The sequence below is a fragment of the Apteryx mantelli genome, chromosome 10 (genome assembly GCF_036417845.1).
Source record: "Apteryx mantelli isolate bAptMan1 chromosome 10, bAptMan1.hap1, whole genome shotgun sequence".
Lineage (NCBI taxonomy): Eukaryota > Metazoa > Chordata > Aves > Apterygiformes > Apterygidae > Apteryx > Apteryx mantelli.
The window spans coordinates 20,628,492-20,655,244 of NC_089987.1; the positions used below are offsets into that span (position 1 = coordinate 20,628,492).

Below are 26,753 nucleotides of genomic sequence, written 5' to 3' on the forward strand. Positions count from 1 at the left end.
TGAGTAATAAGTCCACTTTTAATTAGTTGGATTTTGAAGTACACAACAAGGATCCATGCTGTGGAGTGACTGCAGCCAAGGGGGATACAGGTCCCTCAGTTCACTTAACACAGACTTGCTGATAGACCACCTCTGGGGAAAGCCAGAACAATTACACCCCTTAATATTGACCAGACAGGTGGAAGGACTTCTAAGACTTCTGTGTTTTTATATAATCTACATTATACTTATGTCTCTTAGCTCCATTAAGGAAGACAACCGTGTTTCTTCATTTGGCTGTGGGTATCTCAATTACAGGCTCACCATTTTTAGGGGAGAAACATGTACTTTCCTCTCTTCAAAACTTACAGTATCTTGAAGACCAGGGGTGTGATTTTTTTCCCAGTAGCCCTAAAATTAGCACTTCCATAAATATGATCCCACTGAGGTCTGTAGAGTTTTACCAGCAATTTCTGTGGGTGTGTTAGCCCAATTCTGAGAATTTAGAAAGTATTTCTGATAATTTTAGAAGCATTGATCTTGGCAGATTGACAACATGCTAGTGCTCCACTTAGACCACAGTCTTGTCTCCTGCAATATTAGTTGCTCTAGAGGAAAGGGGAACAGTTGACCAAAAAGTAGCATTTTCTTTTTGACCCTCTGAGGTTTAATTACGTCTTGTTTGTGTTCCTAGTAAGTCTGATATAATCAGCAGGACAGCGGCCACCAAGAAAACAGGAAATTTAAATATTAATTGGTAGGGGACAAAGCAGAATTTTCTATAGAAGAAGGGCAGGATGAGAAATTGCTACTAAGCAAGTTAGTTCACACTTAACCTTTTGTCTTCTTGTTTTCCACTTTATAAAATTTTGAGTGAAAGTATCTGATCTAAGTAGGTGTCATAGAAAAAAGGGACAGGGATTATAACTACTACATTTCAAGAGTTAATATTTTGGAGTCATGCATATTTTGGAGGAAGAATTAAACTAAGCACTTCTTTCTCATCTAGCTTTTGAAAGCAGGTCTGGCAAGGAGCTGTCTTTCTTTAGACACCAAAAAATGCATCTAGGCCACCGCAAGGTGGTTTAGTATCTTGAATTCAATGGCTCTGAAATTCTACCCTGTGAGAAAAAAAAAAAAAGAAAAGAAAAAGAAAGAATCGAGTCATGCACATATACCAGCAACTCCCCTATTTAGAATGGGAACTTTATCTAAAAGTCCAAGGAGGGAATTTGGCTCTAGGAAACTATTCAAGTTTATTGAAGCAAAAATACTTGTTTTATCTAAAGACAATGGCTTTTACTAGTTTGCGGCCAGTCCACATTTGGAGGTAAGAAGTTACCTGCCCATATCAACTTCGTTGTTTAGCATCTGTGTCGTAAGAGAACTGAAATTTCAACCTGGATGATGTTTGACTTTTTTTTTTTCCTGAATATGAATACTGATTATTACTTACAAATGATATGAGTGACCATCAAAAGCTTAAGAGTTGTCTGACAGAAGACAGGAATGAGACCAGATGATCTAGAAGCCATTTACATCAGACAACATTGTCTGTTATCTCTCATTAAATAACGGGGATGGAAATTACCTGTTTGCTACAAAGCTAAGTGGAATTTGGGATTACAGTTTCACATGGGTACAGACTGGTCAATGAAAACAAAAGAAAGAGCACAGAGAATATATTATTTTCCTTTTTTTCCAAAGAGAGAGGAAAATTGCTCTTCTCAGAAAGAAAGGCTAATAGTTTCACTAGGAGAGACATTAAGGCCGGCCTAGCAGAATCAAGCCTTATTAGATGAGGAAAGGCCTGAGTTTTGTTAATTTAGTATACATTAACAATATCGGTGAAGTCAACAGCCTGAAGATCAGCAAATATACGATCATTTCCTCTCTGGTACACCATCAGGAACTGCTTTTTAAATTATGTTTGTTATCTGCAAAGCAAAGACCCGGTCCAGTTCCTATATAGTAAGCCACTACATATTTGTGAACCAATTTAAGCAGGCTTAAGCTTCCAGCCGAACGGTATGCTTCGGCGGTTAACACCTATGCCATTCAATTCAAAGCAAAGCAGGTTATATGAGAAACTCAGAGCCTTCTGAAATGGTAGTCCGTAAACTGCTGAAGGGCCTAGTGTAAATCCTCAGGACAGGCAAGCGAGGTCAAGTTTGCCTTGAACACTTTTTATTACAGGTGACAACACTCGAACAATAAAAAAAACAGCTTGGCTTTTACAGCCCAGCATGAGATAGTGGTTGCACACCCCACCGGAGTTGACTTACGAGGCGAGGCGTCTTATCCAGTCCCTGACAGACAGGAATTCACAGATCCTTGTGCGCTCCTTGTATTATCTTCCTAGGAGGAAGCGAACATTAAATTAACATCAGCATTAGTAATTGCTTTTAAGAGTATAGCAAAGGCAACAGCCTGCATCAGCCCTCCCAAGGGGTATAGTACGTGCATTGGAAGGCCCTTCTAAATGAGCTCTAGAGTATTGTTTATGGCTAACTTAGCCTATGGTCTTGCAATATCTGATGTTAAATTTAATCCAACAGCAAAAAGTAACTGTTTCATCTTCTTTTCAATTAAAATGATTTGTCATTTGTCTAGGGGTAAGAAGACCCAGCATCTGAAACTGTCTTTGAGTACAGCTTTTCTTATCTTCCCTTCCTCCTGAATTTAATGGGAAGAAGCCTAAGTTTAAATGAAATCATTTATATTTTCTAGCTAAGAAAATCATGTGCAAAAAATATAATCTTTAGAAAACAAATGTGTCATAAAATTACAATTCAGATGATAAAAAAATTTAAAATTCATCTATAAAATTGTATGGCACTAACATTGCTTGGATTGCTTTACAATAACATGATACCATAGAAAACTTTGTAGAAAATTTAAATGAACTTCCTCTAAATAAAGCTTTGAAATGCCTTCTCGGTGCACTAACCTGCCCAGTTCCTGCTGTCATTACCAACTCTACTGCTATGTCCCCAGGCAGAGCACGTGGCATGCTTAGAGCTACGTGCACAGGATGCACAGGTCTAGAAGCCTGAGAGAGAACATCCATAACTGTGTTTATCCAAAATACATGCCATTCCTTGAGTGGAATACCTCCATTCAGGTGCTTTAGATAATAGTCATATTGTATCTCTCTGATAATACAGACCAGCGTAATGCTTCTCTTTCTTTATCAGTGGGACAAACTATGAAACTATGATTGAAATCGCTTGAAGAAATGGGAAATTTCTCAACTACATTACATGAAAAGTATTTCTTAGACATCCTAGATGACCAAGTCAGTAGCAGGGTAGCGGCCCAGAAAAAAATATATTCCAATTAGAACAGAAATGGGGTAGTGGGTTAGAGGAGAAGTTTTCAGATTTATAGGAAGCATATATCTAATGTAGCAGAAAAGCTTTATAAACTATTGAAATGGTTATGAACCCAGGAACTTGGAAAATGGTAAGAAGTCTCCATTGACCTTTGAGCAGTAATCCGTTCCTGAGCTGTTTGCGGAGGAAGGTCCCTTGTAACAGCAGAGCACATGGGGTAATTTCATGGCTTTTTGGAACCCTCTGCTTCTATCAGGGGCAGATGTAAGAGCAGGCAGGGTCATGAATGCAAAATTTCAGCTGCATTTTCAGCTCAGGGGTGGCTCCTCTGCCCTGCTGTGCCTGGGCATGTCCTTACTGGCCTGGACTGGGACCTTGAGTGGCGGTGAGGGGCCAGGGTGTAATTACCAGGTGCCTACACAAAATCCATCTGTGCTGCCCCTGCCTGCAGGGTAAGGGCTGCCGCAACACTGCCTGGAGGCTGGTGCCTGCAGCACCTCGCAGCCCGAGAACTGCAGCGCCCTGCACCCTCGTCTGCACCCCGAGCGCTGCATCAGCACGGTCACGTAGCCTAGGCTCACGGGCAGCTGTGGTGTCACCTTTGGAGACAGCGCACGCAAACCCAGGGCGGAGAACTTGGCAACAAAGGTGCTACTGGTGAGCGTGCAGCCACCCTCACTGCTGGGGGCCCAGCTGCATGCGGGTGTCCCTGCGAGCCAGTTCTGGGCTCCACCGCAGGCCGGGAGTGCAGCTGCTTTCAAGGCAGGCAGAAGAGTCCGGGAAACTGAAATCTTGCTCAGGCATCTCCCATGCAGTTAGGCATGAAGGCCTGATACCTGAAAGGATTAAATACTTGCGAGTTTTAAAGCCAACATTTAAAAATATATATATAAATACAGATATTTAAATCTCACAAATACTTCCGCTCTGCTACAAACTTGAAGTACCCTACACGGGATACCATAGTGTTTGCACTGAAAAATCAAAGGGTTATCGCAGGGGAGCCAGAGGCCCCCATTGCACGTGCAGAGAAGAACTGGGATAAGCAGGACAGTGGATCCATAACTACTGTTGTTTTAAAAGATGTTTTCCGCTCAGATGGAACCTGGGTGACAAATAGCCCAGAGGCAACCATCAGAAAAACTAACAAAACGAAAGATGCCACTGCCAAATCACAACTTCCCTGGACATGCGGCTTGGCAGAATTCCTGCAGGTTCACAGCCAGGATTTCACCACAGTGAACTTCCCTCTTCAGCACATTCCTGCCTCCCCACATCCAAGGATCCTACCAGCATTATGAACAAAGCAGGCCAGAGACTGGAGACCAGGCTGCAAAGGTTTCTCACTAATGAAGATTCACATCATTTTCACTTAGCAAGTCACAGTTACTGAAGGAGGTGCTTCTGAGAGGACCGCAATATCTACGTCCATGTGTAAAGAACCAGGGACAGAGTAATCAGAGCTTATGTGAGATGCAATATGCAGTCCTCCATATGCCATTAATGAGGAAATTAAGGCAAAGAAAGCTCACATTGTATTTGTACAAGAGCTGGTATGTTAACTGCCACTGAAAGTTTTGCTCTTGTTCTCCTAGAAAACATATCAGATCTTAGACATTGAAAGACCACAAGAGGACACTATGGTGCCACTCATCTTCTGGATTTATTTACTTCAATTAACTTCCTCCCCCTCAGTTAACTTGTAAAAACAGTCATAGCTGAATTTGATATGTGAAATAGTCATATTTTACAAAAGACAGATTAATTTCATCTTTAGGCCTGGAAAAATTACCAAGTCTTTAGGGTTTTGTTTTTGTTGTTTTTTTCCTTTTAATTCACACTGTAAACTCAGGTAAAAACTGGATCAAAGTTTTCTCCACTAAACTTGCTAAATATTGCAGCAATTTTCAAAGTAAAATTAAGATGCTGGGAAAATACTACTCGTTGGGTTTCTTTTTTTTTTCTTTTAATGATCAATTTTCAGTTTATTTTAAATTTTAGCATTGATAGATTTGTCATGATCCATTCAATTTTTAACAAAGGACTCAGAAGAAACTGAGCATAGGCATAAATAGGTTCTTTAGATGTTCAGAGCTTATCTGCAGGAGGATACTCTGGAAAATTAATCCAAATGGACTTTTCAAAGCTGTATTAAACTCTTTTGCAAATGCTTGTATTCCAGACTAAAGGGACCTTCATTTGGTTTGTCTGACAAAACTTGTATTACCTGCAGTTTTGATCTGGGCTCTTTTCATCTTTTTGTTTCTTGGCAAAACCCCCAGAGGAACTTGAATTCTTGCTCCCTGGGTTCCATGTTTTTTCTTCATTGCAGAACCATAGATTCCACAGATGAATAAATGCTTTATGGAAATAGTGAGACCAGCTTCTGAGAAAGGACTTCCAAAGAAAAACATCTACCCGTTAAGTAGGAGGGAAAATCTTTCCAGTGAAGTTTACAAAGCCATTTGGAGAGAAACAACAGAAATAGAGTAAAATCCAAGTGCCCTCTCACTTAAGTTTTGATAGTTAAGGCTCGAGCCTCAATTAGAAGCAGCAGCATTTCATTTCTGTGATGTAAGCTAAATGCTGCACTTTGTTTGCTTTGCATTTTTAACAATTTGTTGGCTTCCCCAGTTACAGACTGTTTCATGATAGAAGTAGCTGAACCAAGGCTAGTATTTGCTCTGAGGTCATAGCTTTAGGGAAATAGCGCATGGAAAGGGGTCAGTTGTTTATTTTTCTTTGCATGGAAAAAAAACCTTCACAACTTGTAGTAGTTTCTCAAACAGTGTAGAAGATGGGGAAAGAGTTGGTAGGAAGTGAAACAGTCTGAACAGCTTATCGAGTAATACAAGGCCAAGTGATTGAGAAATTCCAGCTCAGTCACTGGTGATCCTGGGCATTCATTAAATACAGAACTGGGACAAGAACGGTTCCCATTTCTACAGATTTGGGGTTTTCTCTGGTAAAACGTACCCAATGATCTTAGCAACATCATAAATATATATGAAAAAGCTTTTACCTTTCTCTGGTTTCAAAAAGAAAAAAGAAAAAAAAAACACACCACCAACAAAACCTGAAAGTTAGTAGGAGCACTAAACACCCACCATCTGGAGCTGTTTTATGTAAATGTTAGGTTTGTAGGTAAGAGATCAAGATACTAATCAAGACCAGAGAAAAACATCTGTTTCTTGAAGCATTGACTCAAGCCTTCCAAAATTCTCAGGGTGGGTTATCCAGCATCACAGCTTGTTCTGAACAGAAGTCAAAGATCAGCTAGCACACTGCTCCGGGTCTGTGAACTGAATCCAACAAGTCTTAAGTGCAAATAAAAGCCACTATTGGTGAGAAAATCCTCTCTTGTAATTCATGTGCAGTCATTTAGACATTTCATTTTCAGAATTTGAAGCAAATTGATCATCTCCATACATGTGAATCCAGAGAAGGATCAACAGAGGAGCTACTGCTTTTCATAGGGAATGGAGGAAAGCACAGTCTCAGTTGCCACAGTCTTGCTGTGCTTTCCTGCTCCTCTCCTCCACCAACATGCATTTGCACGGCATGGTGAACCCGGACACCGAGCCAATAGCAGAAAACCAGTTACTTGAGGGAGGAATGCTTTTCAGTTTTCAGCCAGACCAGCTCCCTGAACCAGTTACACAAACACCAGTGCTGTCACAAGGGTTGGGGAAGATGACATGCAGCCAAGGAGCAGCCAGAGTTTCTGCTGGCATAAGCTGCTATGGCACTGCACCCTACTCCAGAAGAGGACAGAGATGAAATGATACACAGCTTTTCAAAGCTGATCCCACAGTGCAGATGCCTACTAAAGCTATGTTTTAAATTGAACAGAAATGAATAGACTTATACAGGTGGCTAGACTTCATATATGATGTTTGCTGACCTTGAAACACAGAAATATAATGGTATATTACTTGAGTAGCTCAATGGCAGACAAGAAGGAATGCAAATGTTAAATACCAACACACTTCAGTACTCCATATCCCAGGTAAAACATGCAACTGCCCTTCCAGAGCCCAAACAAGTCACACACAGCAGAATTTAGATGCATGAACTAGAACTACTCAAACTTTACATAACAGATGAGTTGTATACCTAAAAACAGCAGTAGGCTTTTTAGGAATGGTTTCTAGCACCACCACTTACCAAATGAGACAACTGAGAATCGCAGTTCTCTCTTTTTGTAGACATTGCAGCCCACTATTTTGAAAAGGGATAGCACTGGGGGGGAAGGGCTCTGGCGTCAGTCCTTTAGAGTCAAATCAATAGTTTGCATCAGTATTTTGTCTGTAGTTTTTTTTGCTGTGCATATCATGCATGTGAAAGCATGAGCTTTGGATTTTTAAAGAAACCTTGAAGTTTGGCTCTTATTTACAAAACCAGCCTAAAATACTTCAGGGTACATCAATTTGCACTTTACAGAAACAGTAATAACTATTTTCAGAACGCACATTACCACAGCTCATTATTTAGACAGAGTAAATAATGAGTTGCGTTTTTCCATTTGGCAACTAACAAAGCCCTTTACAAAGATGCTATCTTAATTATATCTGATACTTCACTGATACCACCAGCTGTAATAGAATCTGTCAGTTTAGCTAGCATCCCTTTCAAATTACCAATGCAAATTGCTCTTATTAATTGGTGCATGGCAAAGGCATTAAATCCCTGGCTGAATCATCCTCTCCGTTGGGGGATAAAAATTGGAATGCAACCATTTTCTGCTTGAGCTGTTGGAAAATGCAGTGTTGTGACTACTACTACAAGGTGCTGTCAGTAGGACTGTGACACTAGCACTCAGACCAAAAGGCCACTGCAGTTTTTCTGACAGCAGTCACAGCCATGTCCAACATCATTTTACTTTTGAAATGCACTTCTAATAAGATGCCTTTCTACCATGTTTCAAGTTAGAGCTGTGCAATTTTGAGCACTTAAGAAAAACTAACTGCATATAGGCTAGATACCACGTGCACAGTCTTTGCAAGATGCACAAGATTCCATATTTTGCTTGATGATATTGCACCTTGCTGTTGGTCTCACGCAAGCTTATTTGAAGTTTTCTGAACAAACGTTGTAGCTAGTAGTAGAAAAAGTGACCTTCTAGACCTTCACAGATCTGTCAGAAACGCTGTGAAGCAGAGGCTCGCCTACCTTGGGGTAGACAACCTATCTAGATCCCCATAAACCCTCTTCTCTATGACTTGACCTGCTTGGCTGAGTGGTGTGCTGTGGGAAGCACCATCAGCACGTTCTCGCTACAGTGACTTGAGTGATCTGTGTTGCCTTTCCATAGGTGCGTGTGCTCAGACTTCTCTACAGGTTGGGCTGCAGCCAAGTGAAGATGAGGCCCACTGCTCATATCCAGGAGACTCCAGGGTAAAAGCTACCTGACTTTTTCCTGCCTCCCATGGCAAAGCTGCATTCCAGCGTGGAGCACACTCCACGGCCTCACAGGGGAAGACGCTGGTCTTCCTCAGGCAGCAGAGTTGCATGTTATTTTGGGGGTTTTCTGCAGTTCTGAACATTATCATGTTTTGCCAGATTACACCAATATCTAGCTGAGTTTAAAGAATTTTTTATTTAAGTTTCATGTGTATGTTTTGCCACAAGGATACAAGTTACTCTTTACAGAAAGCAGTCAAACAAATAAGTGCCATATACTATAACTAAAACAAGGAAATAAGCTTCAAGTATCTATAGAATGGTGAAATCAAAGTCATAAAAATTATTACCCGTATCTTCAAGAAGAGGAATATATTTTGAATCCTTGCTGCTGTTTGGACAAAAGGTAGAAATTAGGGGGCAGGGAAGTGACAACATGGCAGAAGGAAAAAAGCTGCACAGACTAAACAAACATCTTGCATTTCAAGTGTGCAATGAACTTACTATTGCAGTACTGGTTCTGTGCAGAGAGATGATGGAGGGCAGTTTCCCAACAGCTTACAAAGTTATTAGCAAAAGTACTGATGAGAAGTACGTATTTGTCCTGTTGAATTCATCATCATTCCAGTATTATGTGCCTTAAAAACAAGTTCTGATGCTAGTTAAGCAGTATCAAGGAAGGCAAGACATCTAAGTCAGTGCAGTAATTCCAACCTGTATATACATAACCAGGCTCAATATTTTTTGAGGAACTGTACTTAAAAATATGGCTTGTATGCACTAGATTATTCAACATGATTTCTAAAGACTTCAGTAAGTGATTCAAGAATATTCTGAATATTCTTATCAAAGAGACCACCTTATCAGGAGAGTTAAATGAAGCTTCATTTTGAAGCAATAAAAGGAGCATGGTCTTCATCCAGCAACCCTAATTGTACATAGGCAACAACAGATGGCAGGAACAGCCTTAAGTGACTCTGGAGAACAGCTGACTTGCTATTCCCAATCTATTCATGTTGAGCATTGACTTTCAGTTGGTAAATACTTGGTGTGTTTACAAATACTGTCCATAGCCCAATTACAAGACTTTGCTTGATACTATACTAGCTAAATTGTGCAGATATCACATCAGTAAATCACCAAAAAAAGCAAATATTATTATATAACAAAAAAGAAGGCATTTACCAGCAACCACCGGGAAATAACTCCACAAAGATTTAGTGATGCCATCTTGCAGTTTCAGCATGAATCTCATGTTATTTTAATTAAAATTTCAGTTTTAAGTCACATGAGCCTACTAAAAATAGGCCTGTCACAATATATGCTTTTCTATTAAAAAGTAGCTTCTAGCCTCACATACATTGTGAATTTGAAAGAAGCATGTTCCAAAGGCTGAAGCAGCAGAAGATAAATAATAAAAAAAATTAATATCAGGCTTTTTAATACTTTGGCAATGCTCTGATCTTAGCTGGCTGTAATATTAATAAAAACTGCTATTGATAAGTCTATTTCAGGAACATTGCTTAAAATGTGAAGATTTCCAAAAAGCTGAAGAACATTTTAATAAAATTTAATTTAAACACTCTTTTGCTGTTCTGACTGCAGTAAAAATATCAGACCAAGATCTCACCCTCTGAATAGCTATAATTTCTGTTTTGGTCTGCCTCACTCCTGTTTCTCAACTTTATGGACATGCAACAAACAGCATCCCCCAAATTACAGAAGAGCATCTACAGCTCTGCCTGCTCACCCCTACCTGAATACATGACACCGACCTCCTCCCTTCAGTTACTCTCCGGTACCTTAGTTGCCCTTACGTCCTGGTCAGGGCTCGAACGTAAGAGTTTAATACTGCAGGATGGATCCCTAATGCTAGTGGTAGGCATGACATCTGAATTCACCTATCCATACCACCCAGTTTCTCATCTTTAAAAAAAAAAAAAAAAAGCTCTTCTACATCTACAGAGGTCTTCTTCACCAAGCCACTAACTGATGAAAGTTGTATGCATTTAACCAGAAATATTACTGAAAGCATCCTAGCATAGCTGTCTGAATCCCATCCTCTAGTTCCCATGTGGAACTGCTGATAGGTATTTCTGAACCCCAGTGTTTATATCAAGTACCACAAGATGGGTACCAAAAACATGTGTCACGTATTAGAGGATTTATTCATTAGATGTGAATAATTTTCATCTGTTGGTTCTGGTTTTGCCAAGATGACATAGAACCTGTCACTTCAAATTCCAAATGCTTTTGCCATAACATTTAAAATCTACATTAACTTTCAGGTATGCAGATGAATTTATAGAAATTATATCAAAATTTTAGCATAGCCTTACATTAACAACACCCCAATAAGATAACTAGTTGCATTGCAGGTTACTCCATTTATCTCTCTCTTGACTCGAGAGATCTTATGATTCATAATACAATATTACATATGTTATGATTACAAGTGTTAGACTGAAAGATTGCACCACAGAAGGAAATCCAAAGGACGCGACTGTCTGAAGTCGATAATTATTTAGGTCTAGGCGACAGGAATTTTGCACTTCTTCTTGGGGGATTTCTCTCTCGCCTACATCCATTAGTCCACTGTCCCGCACCTAGAACAATTCAAAAGGATGGCCCTGAAAAATCAGACTAGCACAACAGCAAGAAGTTTCATGCAGCTAGCAAATTCAGCGCTACTTCAAATGAACCAGCTCAAACTGTATTGCAGAAACACATTTGAATGTGAGGAAAGCAGCATCATTATCCTGATGTTTACATTTCTACAAACCATTTCCCAGAATTCATTACACATACATTATACCAAGAGTCACAGGTCTGGCTGTTCTTTATCTTGGCTCCTGGTACATGTGATGCATTAACTGGAAAGCCTTAAATAAACTCAAGAGCATTCTTCCCTGAAGTCAGCTCAGTCTTAAGACAGAGCCTGAAACCGTGTCTAATTTAGAAGGAAGAAAACTGCTAGATCTCATAGATGGATGAGTGTGATAATTTTCAGCCTCTCATAATGTCAGTCTGCTGCACATACAAATCAGCATAAGGCAGAATAACTGGAACAGAAGAAAATTCCCTGATTTCTGTTCATCTAACATACCCCGAAAAGGCAAATGGAAAAAAAAAGATCACTGTGAAATATGTATTGTCTATAAAGCTCCAAGTATAATATCTACTTACTTATCCCTGTAAAGAGAAACAGAAGGAGGTAAGCAGCTGGCAAGTTTCAAGCTGGGCTTTTGGAAAAAGTTATCATCTAGGGAGTCCTCGCTCTCATACAGTCTCCTTCCTGCCCTCCTCCCTGCACGAGCTTCTGTCATTCAGGTCTACAGCTCATTGTGATCTAGTCATGCCTTTGGACCCCAGCCCGGTCCCATGACAGTAATTCAACTGACTTGCAGGAGTCAGCATTCCTTACCGCGCCAGCACGCAAAGCCGGAGCCGCTCTTGTGACGCGGGTCTGTCCGCACCTCTCCACGCCGTCAAGTGATTCCATTTAGAAGCCAAAAACGTGTACTTAGCAGATTACCACAGAGGGAAAAAAAAGCCCCGCAGAGCTCTGTCCACTCTCTCTCACTTTACTTTATTCTGATAACGCTCTTTTGCAATCTTGGTTGCAGTATTTGGAATTATTACATTAAGTGCTTACATTCCCTCGTAACTCTCTCATTGAGCAAAATGGCAAGGCACTGACAGTTCCTCTCTCCCCCTTAGCAGGAATCAGGTTTCAGTTTAGTTTTTAATCTTACCTTTTCCACTTCCCTGAAGACACGGAGGAAGTTTTCCCTTAAGACCCCTTTCAGTTCGGTTTCATTCCATCCTCTTCTAAGAAGTTCCCCAATCAAAGAGGGGTATTTGGAAACATCTTCCAGTCCCTCAGGGAAGCTGTTGACAAGAGTCACACAAGAACATTCAACACAAATCACTGAAAAATGTAGAGAAAGATTTTTTCTTTTAATGATTGTTTCACACAAATTCACTTTAGGAATGAGGTCACTAGGGACTCAATTTTTTATCTGAGAAATCAAAAAAAAAAAAAAAAGACAACTCCAACTGACATAATCAGAAGCAGGACTGAGACACAATGTGAGTTTTTTTCTACATGGAGGATGTTGTTAGAAGTACTAAACTGTATATTCTGGAATGAAGCAGCACTTATGTGCAGGCAGGAAAACAGCATGAAGGATATTAAAGAAAAAAAAAGCAAAAGCAAAAAACTCATGTAGGCAATAAGTCTCCCTTACATCTGGCCTTTAAAGTAAGAAGAAACAACTGTATTACAGACGGAGTTAGTGCATTCCACCCATGTAGCTGCGAACAAAAGGGAACCTACAGAAGCACAATGCAGTAAAGAATTGCAGGCAATTTTTTGTATTCTGTTGGTTAGAGTCTTTTTTCCAAACAAAATAAAATTAGAGCAATAACGTTGCTTTGAATGCAGTAGTTTAGGCAATGAAAACTACTCAGAAACCTCCACTGAAGAAATTACAATAAGCAAAACTGATTGCATGCCTTGTGCTAATTCTTTTCAGAATAAAGGGAAACTGGAAGTAAGGAGCTGCCAAACCTGCATTTAACTGTTTTAAGTTGTATTTCCTTGAGTCCTCGGCTTTGTTTCAAAACCACTTATGTTTTCTGTTATTCTTTTCTTCTGGGGAGTCTGCTGTCATAATCATATCTCAAGCAATCTGTGCGATTATTTTCTAGGGTTTAGTTATGACCTTAACAACTCCACCATCAATTAAACTGGTGCTCTTTGTGAAAATGCACAGAATAAAACGTCTCCTTCTGTTATAAACTATGGTTTATTTGGAGATTATAATTTCAGAGCTAAGATTAGCTAAACTCATGGGAGAAAATTATTTCGTGGTCATCCTACTTTACAGATGTGAATCTGAGCGTGACTTTCATACCCGAATGTGTCTGACCTCAGCAAATAGATGGAGGAGCTGAAGATTCAACAGAAAGAAAAAAAATTTTTTTAGAGTTATGCTGGCACATGCCACCCAACCTGCATTTGTTTCCTGTGCTGCAACATATCATTAGCCCATCTCACCGCATCCCCAAGGAGTGAGCAAGCGGGAGGTCACATCGCAGAGACCGGGCAGTCAGCCGTGCTCTGCTTCCCTCGAGCGGGTGCCAAAGGCAGCAGCCCAAGCCCAAGGAGCAGGAGCGCTCTCGCGGGCCCAAAGCACTTCAGGCTTCCCCACTGCAAAGAACCAGTGGAAGACTGACCTTTGGAGCACCACTGAGCTAACACATTTACCTTCTAAGGGCTGAGGCAGCTTTTCTATCATTCATCATTGACTTCTGGAAGAAGGCACTCTCCGTCACCCTTTTCATATGCACAAAGCCCTGCCTAAAGCACACACTTGCAGAGCTCGCAGGACATCAGGACTAGTTTCCACACTTGGAGCACACCTGCATACAGTTCTAACAAGAAATGCTCGAGCTGTCTTTTATAAAACTTGTTTTAGTTGTCATCACAGGATAGCGTGCTACAGCTCTTTCAGTCTGCCTTCTTTTTCCCCAAAAGGAATCAAAACCCTCATAATTTAAGAAGCAAATATTAGTGCACATATGGTTTTACTTACTGTTCCACTCCATCGTAGTCACTACCAATTCCTATCGATTCCGGACCTGCGATTTTCTTTATGTGGTCAAAATGATCTAAAAGAAAAGATCAAAGAAACCAAAACATCATCTAGGCATACAGTAATAAAATAATTCTGTTCAGACACATTGGTGCTAGGCTAATGTTCTTAATCATGGATTCATAATCAAATTCAAAAAACAGTCTAAAGACATCCTGATAAAACAAGTTAAAAGGTAATAATGCAGTTGATGTATTCTTGATATTTACTGGTGCTTAACTGGAGGTTAATTGTTGCTATGTACCCCAGGTAACAGTCTTCAAAGTAACAGCTACACTGGTGAGATGTTAATGAGGAAAGAGACATGAGCATCACAGTACATTAATTCCCAGCAAATATCCCACATACACAAATAGATTTTATGTTACCCATTATATACCAAGGTTTTCCACTCTTAACTACAAAGGTTTAGGGCATTTTCCAGAAAGTAACAACTACTCTGGGGTTAATGATTCTTGACTCCCTTCGGGAGCATCAGTTCCTCCAGCTACGTATTAATATCTTGTACCTCTTGTTATGGTTTAATGAATGTAAGCTCCAGAAAGACCCAGAGCTGGGGTAAGGTGGGATAGGGAATAAGCAAGCAGCATAATTTCCTCAATCTGAAACATGACTCAGATGCCAAGAAATTCATAGAATCCACCCATAAGAACTGCAGTATATTAACTTCAAACCTGCCAGGGTAGAAACATTAACAACTTTTCTGCCACAGGCCAGTACATCTGCATTGAAAGTCACCATGATAATTCCCTTGTTCCTTTTCTGAAAGAGAGAAAGGGAGAGGCAATGAATGGCCACTCAGGCTTTCTGCACAAGCATCTTATGTGGATTGTGCGCCAGCTCCATCTATCCATCATCCACAGGTGAATATAACATCACAGGCCAGGCAAAAGTTGCCTTAAAAAAAAAAAAAAAAAAAACCACCACCCTCAGACATCACTCACCAGTTGCTGGAGGATATCATCAGGAACATTTCTTGCGTGGTTACAAACAGCAAAAGCCGAAGAATGGCTGAAAATTACTGGTGCTTTTGAGATACGTAGTGCAGCTTTTGCTGTGGAATGTGAAGTATGAGATAAATCTATCAGCATACCCAGGCGATTCATCTCCTTTACCACTTCCTAGAACAGATTTACGAGCAACAGTATCAGTATTACGTTTCTTTAAAGGAAACCGTTTAGCTGATGTATGAAACCAGATAAATAGATTCTGCAGCTGTCAGCTAGTTGTAAACATGCTATGCCTGTATGGGTGTCTATTTGCCTATTAATTTAATAGTAGCTTCTTCACTCACAATTGAGTAGCACACCACCACATGCTCAAGATTTAGAAAGCTCCGTCCATCTGCATTTTATCAGGATATAAGTACTCCAAACCTAATCCTTCAGATTTTTATTCAAATCCCCATACTCCCACAGATGAATTCATACATCTGATCTGTATTAGAACAATTGATGTAATTAAATCTAATGCTTCCATTACCCTTAGGAACATCACGAGGAATTTGGCTTGCTTGAGCTCTCACCCTCTCCTAAGTAGCAAAAATTTCCTGTAATTAATTTTTAATGACAAGTTGCTTTTTGAAAAGATAAGGCCAGAAGTTGTTAGTTGCATAAGAGATTGCTTTGATTGTCATTCAAAAGAAGTTCTTACTTGGCCAAATGCAGTCAGACCAGCAACATTAGGATAAAAGCTATGCATTCCTTTAGACGACGATTCAGACCTTAAAAAGGGGAGCGAGGTAGGAGAAACATCACATCATTCTGGAGACTGCAATATCAGCAGCTGACATTTCTTATGCCACACACAACAGAAATGATCACCTTGATGTCACATAGGCAGATTTAGAGATAACGAGCTACGTAATACGCATCTTATTTGCGCAGTGCACTTTATGTTCCTAACTGTCTTCTAGAAGTTATTCCTTCAGGTTCAGGACTGCTGCACATTTATGAAGCAACACATCACAAGCAAAGAGAAGCTCATCAGAAATCTTCCCATTAAACAAACCTTTGTCAGAAGACACAGATACACTGAATCACAATCTCCTGTCAGCCAGAAATCAGCGCTCTCTGCACACGCTTCCCTTTTCCCCCCGGCAGTACAAGGGGGAAGTCTGCCAAGCAGGAAGGAGCAGGTGCTGTCGCTGGGCCACGGGAACCGAGCGCCCCTCTGGTAGCTGCACAGGGGACACGTGCTTTTTGAGCTGGCCAGAGAGGACAGTCTTGGCTGCTGACTGCTGAGCTCTCACATCTCTCATTTACCCTCTAATCTACATCATACGCGTTTTTAGTCCTTTTTCTGCCTGCTTTGCCCTAGGCAGCTCTTCTAGTAAAGAAAAGGGGATGGCAATTTCCCCATATTTCTCTTGTTAACAAAATTTTAAAGTTCCCAAATTGTCACAGTAAGTCTCCCCCTTGCCCCGCAGCAAGCTGGGTTACCGAGAAAACCTATGGTTATCGAGGTGGTTCAGACGAAGTCTGCCACAGGAGACCCCTCCCTCTGAATCCATTTTTGCCCCATTTTGGAAGTGGCACCGCTTTGCACTAGACAGTTACACAAACACATGCACACTGGTTACCACGGCGTATTACAGGAATGTGTTAAAGTCAAGTAGCGAACGCCCAGGTCATAATACATCCGCAGTGTTGCCAGACTGCTGTCGATGGAGTGGCCACCTTCGACTCCAATCAAGCACGCAATCTTCCTACTGTCCAAGATGCCTGGAAACGTCAGAGAAAGATAACTGCAAAGTAATTTCAAGATAGGTAAGAAACCAGCTCTACTGAGCAACAATCGTTATTGAAAATCACAAGCAATAATACTAACATCTTTATGCAACATGTACTTCATCTCAGAGCACGCTCATATGGCAAATTATCTTCTGACTGCTGGGACTGCGCACAGAGTCGGTTATTGTGCTTCAGTGAATAAACAGTTACTGTTAAGACCGGGATAACTTGCCTGCTTGCAGTTCTCTGTCTTTTGCACATACCTCCTGCAATTTCATTTTTAAAAAATTTTCTATTATGAAAAAAGAGCATCACCTTGGGAAGTCGTCACAAGTTCAAGTTCTTTGTAGCTGTTACACATCCTCTTGACAACATCAATTTGCTCTAAGGTCAGGCGTACAGCATCCTTGTTCTGAGCGCTGCAAAGAACATACACTGACCAAAACTGCAAGAGACATTGACAAGTGAACTAGGTAACCTGGGCTCCAACTTGGAAACATCCAATTGCTAATAACAAGCTCACAAGCACAGACCACAGCAATGAAAAGCATTTCATTTCCTACACTTTGCAAGGGAGTTGCCACTACAATTTTTCCCCCCAAAAGGAAGAGTTACAACTTCAAGGCAAGAGCCTCCACCCTAAGCATGATTAAGGCCTTTTGATGCACTCAACTACTCCACAGTACACCCAGCAAAATAGGTGTAAGCGTACTTTAATTCATTTGTCACAAAACAAATGCCACTGTTTTGGTTAAGAGTACCTGGATTCTAAAGCACAGACGTTTCAAACACAAACGTTATGAAAAGTGTCTGCTGCTCTTCAGTTTCGTTTTGTTTTTTCTCTCTCAACATAAAGAGCCAAAACCCAAAGCCCAGAGTACTTCTGTGACTGAGGAGGGAGGGGGCAAGTGCAAAAACGCCTTCTCAGACAGTCTCGTGGTGGCAGCGGTACGTACCTGAGCTCCCACATAGCCCGCCTGAAGTTTCTTAAGGTTTGTGTGGGTCCTGTTGAGTTCCCTTAAGTTGACTTTACTGAGTCTATTTTGGTAAAACATTCTCAGCCGCAGCACAAAGTCATTGTGGCTAGAATAGCAATCAAAAAGGGCTTGTGATAGGCAAGTTCTTCCCCTTCTAACCCAAACTTAATTTCTCAACCTTCCCTTTCTTAGCTTAGTCCCTTAAGCCGGTAATTGCCAGTAATACTTGCAGTAACATATGCTTAAAAGACTCCCTCCTTTCCCAAACAAGTTTTATTCCTTAAAGCACTCACTAATTAGGGCAGCAAAAACATTTTTTTCCTTTCCCAGTTTTGCAGCTGATGTGTTTCTATACCTATTTTCCTCCCCATCCTTTCTGAAGGAACAGCAGAGCTGAAATCAGCAGCCACACTCCTTAGAAGCAAGTACTTGTGGTACGGCATCGTGTGCCAGGTCAGAATACACTCAGCACAACCATTGCTCCTTCGAGTTGTATGGGTGCCCCTTCAAGTTATGGTGCCTTACTCCCAGCTGTGCGCAGGAGTCGTGGCTAATGAAAGATGCCGTTAAATTATGGGAAGGGGACAAGGATGTTGTGTAAAGGAAAAAAATACGTAGGTGGTGGAATCCAATCAGAAAATTGCAAGTTCATTTAGAATAACCTGACCCTATAGTAAGCACCCTCTGAGCTGAAATTCCTAGAGACATAAATCACTGCAACAATAACTGATTGCTACGTGCTGCATACTCCTTACCTCTCTACTCATGCAAACACATTTTACTATCTCCTCCTCACTTATCAAGGTTCCCTGAGAGGGTTTATTTGAACACAAGACATTTTACATACCCGTCGATGACACGCGTATCTTGCATCAGCTCAATAGCTCGCTCTCTCAGTGATTTCTCATTGCTGAATGGCACAACATCGGAGAGGAACACCAACAGCCACAGGAACAGCTGTGTCGGATTTCTCTTCATTTCTGCATGCACGTTGCTAAAGCAAAGAGATGCTACAATTATTCACTGATGACAATGAAACAGCAACATTTCCCATCTGCAGAGGTGGTGGACTTACTAGTTTAGGCAGAGTAAAAACACCTCTCTTTCTGGTCAGCCTGGAGTGAAATTCTAAAGAAAAAGAGAATAATGAACAGAAGGGGAAGGTAGCAGGGGAAACAGTAAGACAGCTGCATTCTCCAAGAGTTGGGGGGGGGGTGGTCTTTAAGACTTCTGGTTATTGTTGAACCCCAAACTGCAAGTTTTTGCACCTTTAGCCACCTGGTAAACGCTGCAGCTGCCCACGGAGGAAACCATCCCACCCCCACAGCCAGCAGAGCCGGTCTGGCAGACCCTGTGCTCCCACCTCCCCGAAGCAGCTCTGCGGCCAGATCACTGCGACCGGGAAGCGCTCTCCATCAGAGCCACATCAGTTGATTTGTTCCCGCTATTTGGGAAACCTTCCACTGCACTGAACAGTGAAACTGGTTTTGAGAAATTCTAAAAATCAGCTTCTCCTCCCGAGTAAACCCTGTATTGCCAAAACACACGGCACCTCAGAGTATTGCAGAGTACAAAGATTTAACATTTTTTCCACGTGATAGTAAGGGCAAGATGTGCCAAATTTGAAAGTGTCACTTTATTTCCATGACAAAAATGGGTATGACAATAACTTAAGGAGTAATTAAAGCACCCAGTACTCTTTCAACCTTTTTTTTTTTTTCGATATAGTACTCAAACTTGTGCAAGTCTGTGTGTCTTTTGGGTGTCAGTCACAAAGCATTGCTACAAACACTTTAGAAATACTTCCTGTTCTGTGTAAAGGAAACAAATTCCGCCAAGAGCTGAAAATATATATTCCACACTCACAGCTCCTGGCAGAGTGACCTACAAAGCCGAGGAGCAGGCATCTCCTTGGTCCTTCTAGTGACACCCAAATTTAGAGGCAGGGACCCTGTGAAACCCTTTTTATCATAATGGAAGAAGTCCAGAGGATAAGGTCTGGAATTTTAATAGTGCACAGTCAATGCTCATTTTTTTTCCAAAAGATTATAAAAAAAGAAAAATAACGCCGACATTTCCTTTGCTTTCCACTCTGAGACAATGAAGTTTATGTTCATAAACTTTCTTCTGGCAGCACAAAAGGTTGTGTGTTTTTATTAATATAGGAAGTTGTTTTCATTAATTCCTTGCCTCCAGAGGTTAAAATAAAATAGCAACTATCCAAGATGCAACAAAATTACAAAGCAACAGAGATCCAGCTCGCCTACATGTTTCCCTTGCCTTTATGCGAGTCTTCCAAAACAGCAGGAGGCAGGAACACATTCCCAGGAAACGGATTCCTTTCCAAAGCAGCATATTCTTGAATAAAGGCACAGATATCTCAAGGGAGATCCACATAAAACGGCAGCATTGGAAGTGATTTCAAGTCACGCTGAGCAGATTACCTGCTGACGGCATCCTGCTCAAAACCCCTTTCCCTCCTCGTACTAGACCATTTTGATTATAAAAATCTAAACTGAAATAAGAGTAGGTCTGGAACCAGGACACCAAAAAGCAGCACAGTGAAAGCCATGTTCTTAATAAACGTGTATTTCCAGCCTAGGTATCGCACTGTTTTCCGGTTGCCTACAAGATGCAGAGCATAAATCAAAGGAAAAGTTAACTGGCTTATTTGCCCTGTCTGTGTCTGATGGAATGTAAATATGTTTTTAAAGGAATTTTATTTTAATAATAAGCTAGTATAAGTTAAAGCAAGCTGTGTAATTAAGACTTTTAAAATAAAAATGCATTTTTCACATGTATTATTTTGATTTAGAGAGAAAATAAAGGCTTACAAGTAAAAATGAAATCAACAATGACCCTGCATCTTGGCTTTACAAAGGTGCAAACTGCTGTTCTAACAAATCCTTTTACTTTGACAAAAATTCCTAAGGTTCCTCTTTTGAAAAGTTGGCTCCAGCCTCTCCCGTTTCCCAAGACCTGGGACAGCGTTACCTTGCGGGACCGCCTGGCGGGAAGCACTTCCGAACAGCGGCAATATACAACCTTACGCAAAAGAAAGCGTAGATGGAGAAGCGGGGTTAAAGTCAGCTCTGAAGCGGTCCCGAGGACAGCCGAATAAACAGGGCAGCACGCAGGCACAAGCGAAGATCCAGTGTAAACACGATACGGGGGAACCGTGGCGCTAACTAAAGAGGAAGCACCCCTCGCCCCTTAATATTTTCAACGAGGTGCCCATAACCTAAGGAGCGGCACAGAGGGTACCCGCGAGGGGAAGAGGCCTAACGCCACGTACAGGAAAGCTCTGCGGAAGTGCCTCGTCCCTGTGAGGATGCGTAACGGTGCATCTTCCCGTTCATTAACAAACACCACAAAGAGGATCGACTCCATCGAGTTTTTTCTCATATGTACAAAATAAAGGCATTTTTTGGCTAGGCCCTCAGGACAGTACAGGAATCAGTTTACAGCCTAAGTCTACGCATCTGGGTTTTCTCACGGGAACAGTTTCCTTCAGCCCCAGCTACTGGGGCTGGAATAAGGGAAAGGCCTTGCAAGTCCAGGATGACATTCTCAAGCAACGTGCCCTCGCCAGAGTTTATTTACTCTGTGGCAACAGTTTGGTTTATCTAGGATTCGTACCATACCTGGTGGAGGAAATAATTTTTTCCTCTGATGCCTGCACGATAATCAAGTGATCCTCCTGTGTTCTTCCCACATTAACTGGTTGCAAGGAAGATTTTTCTGCTTTTATTCATTGCCATAGCTTTATATTTGTATATATGGAAGAAAATAATAGGACAGTCATTTTCTATCTTTTTTTTTTTAATGTGGCCTTTAGCAGCAAAACTATTTGAATTGTCCTTGGAAGCAGCTGAGATGTGCCACTTCTGAACAAGCTGACCTCTGTTCTTACTTCTACTCAGAGAAACTGAATAGTTATAGATTATGCGCTGCCTCAATTTTCATCCAGATACAAAGATATAGAGACTTCATCAGGCCACACATTACATCTAGATACACTGAAATCCAGGTTCAAACCATGAGCCCTGCTGCACTACTTTGACCTTGCATTTGGTTTTCTTCTCTTACTTGCATTCAATAAAATCCATTCATGCAACAGGGTACTCTCCAAAAATAGAAGATAAGCAGAATCGTATCAAAGTCCTCTATGCATTTAAAACTGCAATGGTTTGCTTACAATTGATTTATTTTAATTAAGCTGGTGCAGAAAGTTGGATAGTACAGTGCAGTGGGGGTATCAAGTAAAACGTCTCTCCCACTCCGCGGCAGGCTCTGCAGCCAAAGCTCTGCAAACGTCCCGGAGAAACGGGGGTAACGTTACAGGGGACCACGAGCACAAAGAGAAAACTCTCTTCCGACTTGCAGCCCTGCTCCAGCTACACACAACATCACAGGCTTGCAACACACAGGGAAAGAGGTCAGGGAGGTGCGCAACGCACTGCTGTTTCCTCCGCTTTCCGCTTCTCAGAGCGGAAATGCTTCTTTCCAGACCAGCCTTCGCACCTCCCGCTCAGAACGGGACTCACTTCCAGTCCAGGCACTCCTCTGCCCACAGCGCAGGCCCAGCGGTCTGGGGGCACCAGGCCTAGAAAAGCCACCGGCTCACAGGCCAACAAGTACTAAATTAAGCCCCTGGAGATCTGGGCTGGGCGCAGAGCGAGTCTTTGGAGACTCGGACTGCAGAAATGCAGCTTTGCTACTCACGCTGTTTTGCTTCAGCCATTGGTTTACATTCTTCAGGCTCTTCGTGAACAGCCAGGAAGTTACTATCAATAAAACACGAGCATGGAGAGAGTGTGCGTTGCATTTTGAGGGTTCCTACGTCACGGAGAAGGGAGCTGCAGTGAAGCTGGAAGACCAGATCTGCCACATAAGGATGCAGCGAGGAGGGGCTGGAGGAAGGGGGGCGGCTCTTTTTAGACAGACACCTTTCAGTGGAAAGTTCCACAGAAAGAAAGGAAAGCTTTTCAGCATGCTTCTGTCATTTACCATCTTTGGAAATACAGACAAGCTGCCAGGCTTCTCTTTTCCTTCCCAGCAGGCGGGTCAGACCTCAGTGCAAAAAATTCAGTAAACAGCTGCGGCTATTTAAATGCATCAAATCCCAGTTAGGAACAACATTCCTTTCATCCCTTTTGATCCTTATTTTCCATCTCATTCTTTACTAAAATACCTCATGACAGCCTTGACATTAATACCCAAGCACATTGAATTACTGTGCTCGATCAAATACATAAAGTGCAATAAAATAGAGTTCAGAGCTCAGGAGAGAAACACCTCCTGAAAAACGAGCAAGGTTCTTCCCCTGCACAATCCAGTCACGCTGGGAGCTCCTGGAGGTAGCACTAGGGCAGCTCCGAGGCAGCTGCCTTAGAGCGAGGTAGCAGCTGAGCTGCAACAGCATGGACAGCTCAGGCTGAGCAGGACCCCAGGTGAAAACTTCCTCTCTGGAGCCCAGAAAGAGATGTTTGCTTTATCTGGCATGAAGGTGAACCTTTACTCTGCAGTTTGCCTTGCTTTCCATTACACATCTTACAGCCTTGCTTAAATCCCAGGACATCCTGTAGGCTCAGCTTTGTCCGCATGCCGTGAACTGTGAAGTCAGCACTCTGATTTCCTTGCCGATTTCTAGCAAAAATGTTAGTTCTCCTTACTGCCTAAATTAGGATGCCAGCTTTTAAATAAAAAGATTAGGAGCAAAGACACATGCAGCATACCAAGAATTTTTTAATATTTTTTTAATATGCTGATCTCTTTGAAATTCACCTTGTCAAAGTCTTTCCCTCAATTTTTTTGTTTGAAATTCCTTCCACCACTACCACTCCAAATCATGTTATGCTTACCTGCTACCCTGCTTAGAGACCTCCTTAGTGCTGTCCCGATACGAGTATTACAACTGGGAATTTCCAGCGTGCGATCCCTTCCCCGATGTGCTGCTGCTGCTGCTCAGTGCCCTCCCTGGTAATGCTAACGGGGACGGGGACGCTCCCAGCGCGCCCCAGCTGCAGCTCCGCTGCGCACGGGGGTGAAACAGGGGGGTGACCCCAAGTGCCACAGAGCAATGAGAAACCAGGGTGCTGGTAAGCCCATTGCTTGAGGAAGGAATAAAGGAGAGTAAATACAGTCAAGGATGGAAGGTGTTTCAGGATCTCAAGGGAAAAAGAAAAAGCAACAAGCGTGATAGCTCGTCGCAAAGTTCCTGGGAAAGAGGAACCCTTTAAGGACAGTAATAGTACTTCTTTATTTGTAAATTCAGTCTTAGGTTTTGCCCTGTGCATCCTTGGATGTTTCACATGCTGTCCACCATGCACGTAGACAGCAAATTTTTTATATGTAACATAACATCATATTGCCAGTCGAGAAAGATTGCTCAAAACTTCCCTTAAAAAAAACCAACAGTTACTGAATTTCTTTCCAGTCAGGTTCCCATTCTTTCCTTCACTGTTGTTTTTTTCTGTCTGCAGCTTTTTAAGGCTTTTTGACAAATTCAGACTACTGAATCCAGTAATTATGAATTAAATGGGAGCTCTCACTAATGCTATGTGTCTTATAACCTAATGACCACTGATGAGAACTATTTTCTCAGAAATCTTAAGTCTCTGAAATTCTTGTAACTTCAAGACAGATACACTTTACGGCATAATTTCCTAAACACAAAACAGACCAAAAGAGCCTGACAACTACTTCAATAGCACTGTGTCAGACCACACATTATCAGGCCAAACCACCTCCAGCTTAGAAGTGCTGACCTTGGCAGAGCAGCTAGCTGGGAGTGTGTAACCCGAGGGCTCAGCTGGCTCCTTCGATAACACGCAGATCTCCTCTTCCTCAAGCCTCACAGGGCCGCTTTCCTGGAAGGCAAACCAGAAGCCTCTGAACAGCACGTGCAGACTCGAGCAGCTTCCCCTCCGTGAGCCGCCCTGGCCGTACGCACCCCGCTGCACTGCACACAGGCATCCTGGCGTTCCCCCTCCAAACTGCCCTGCCACGGTCCCCAGCCTGCGCTGCTGCCCCCCGTTCAACCTGCACCCCTGTCCCGGTGCCCCTCTCTGTGCCAGGGTCTGTGCAAGCCACGTCCCCTCCAGCCCCTGCTCCCAACAGGCTCATCCTTTTTGGCGGGGTTTTGCCCACTTAGTGCTGATATTCTGGAATTGTTCAGAGGCTGCCTTCAAAAATGATGCTACAAAACAGTGATAAATGCCAAGAGGATGAGCATTAATGGTTGAGTTTACCGTAACAAATGTGGCATGTGGACATAATGCTCTCATAGGAGACAACAAACCTTGCTTCAGCATGGGGCAGCCCACAGGGATACTCGTGCCACGGCGAGGCCGCCTGCCGCTCCCGCACGACTGCACTGAGCGGCGCACGCGAGTACAAACTCATGGGAGAGGTGGCAGCGCACAGCTTTAAGAGGAGAGCGTTTTCAAACATACTCCGAGTTTTGGGTTTTCCTGCTGCTCACCTTTTTTCAAAGCGAAGAGACAGAAAGCACTTCTTTCTAATTTCTTCTGATCACGGCACCTGAATGAAAGATTTTGAGCAACACTGACTGCTGAAAACACAACCGCTCTTGAAATGCTTCCAAGGTGGGAGCGCAGCCTTTGCCAGGCTCACAGCCCAGAGCTGCAACCTCTGTCTAGATGCACTCTGCCAGACCCTGACAAAATGACTCCTGAAGGGAGCACTGAGATCTCATAAATTATTATGTACTCTGCTGTACAGTGTAGTATAGCTACCATTCCAAAAACCTTGCATCAGTTCAAAATGCTTAATGAGAAAGCAGCAAATCTAGTTCACCCAGAGACTCTGTTCCAGTGCTGCATAAAGCTGTTGCAAGTTGTAAATTTTGATCCAAATATTTTCTCTCTTTTTTTTTTTTTTCTCTCCCAAATCAATATTAAGTGCATAGTGATATTCAGGAAGATTTTAAGCAGGAAGCATGTCTACATGCTCAGCAACATCAAGCAACTGCTGCCAGAACAGATCCTCATCTACACATTATCTAAGCTCTGTGTATTTGTACAGAAATGCTGTTCTTGGTAGCTACAAGAATTTCCTACTTAACATTAATGCAAAGTCACTAAGACCCAAATACAGAGAATAAAATTACCTTCTAGGTTTCCTGCTGTTAGGAAATATGCAAAATATTCTTTATACTACAACAAGAAAACTCATTTACCTTTAAAACTGGTTAGGTAAGAAAGACACTCAAGTACCCTGTCACTCAGAAACGGCAAGGTACGTGGTATTCTAGGCACCCCCTTTTCAACAGCACTGAACATAAAATAGGAAACCCAGACAGGTTTTTTCATGCTGACTGAGCAGAGTTGAGAAGTGAAAGTTGACACAAGACTTGCAGCTTTTTCTTGTTTACCTTAAGGCTCTTTGGAGCAGGTTACCTTGTTAGGAAAATGCAGCAGAGACAAAATCCACGTTCCACTGTGTTGGATGCAATGGCTCGAGCCTGGCACCGGATCCGCCTGGCATCAGAGCAGCGCTGAAGGAATGGTCTGCGTTTCCTCAGCTCAGACGTCGCGGGCTGCACACTTGGCAGCAAGGCGGTGGTTGCCCCTTGCGCGGGGATAAGGTCTGCGAGAGCTTTCCGTCTGTGGCTGCCCGCCTGGGGGCCCATGCGCCCGGGGC

The 26,753-nt window shown here is 42.2% G+C and overlaps 1 protein-coding gene across 11 annotated transcripts; it reads right to left on the reverse strand.

Moving 5' to 3' along the window:
* On the reverse strand, window positions 1–26,753 carry LOC106483191 (dipeptidase 2-like). 11 transcript variants are annotated; one of them, XM_067302609.1, is made up of 15 exons: window positions 26,510–26,548; window positions 25,573–25,631; window positions 24,857–24,958; window positions 19,162–19,214; window positions 18,934–19,080; window positions 18,066–18,192; window positions 17,425–17,554; window positions 16,959–17,100; window positions 16,031–16,100; window positions 15,322–15,498; window positions 15,052–15,139; window positions 14,318–14,393; window positions 13,637–13,672; window positions 12,473–12,608; window positions 8,895–11,323 (listed from the first exon to the last, which is right to left on the reverse strand). In XM_067302609.1, the coding sequence occupies exons 5-15, from the start codon at window positions 19,062–19,064 to the stop codon at window positions 11,132–11,134; spliced, it is 1,305 nt and encodes a 434-aa protein (XP_067158710.1). In that variant the 5' UTR covers window positions 19,065–19,080; window positions 19,162–19,214; window positions 24,857–24,958; window positions 25,573–25,631; window positions 26,510–26,548; the 3' UTR covers window positions 8,895–11,131. The 11 variants fall into 11 exon arrangements, 10 of the variants coding, with proteins under 10 accessions (XP_067158708.1, XP_067158707.1, XP_067158710.1 ...); XM_067302610.1 differs by having other exon boundaries at window positions 26,485–26,543; XM_067302607.1 differs by lacking the exons at window positions 8,895–11,323; window positions 19,162–19,214; window positions 24,857–24,958; window positions 25,573–25,631 and adding exons at window positions 1–132; window positions 2,265–2,337 and having other exon boundaries at window positions 26,510–26,753.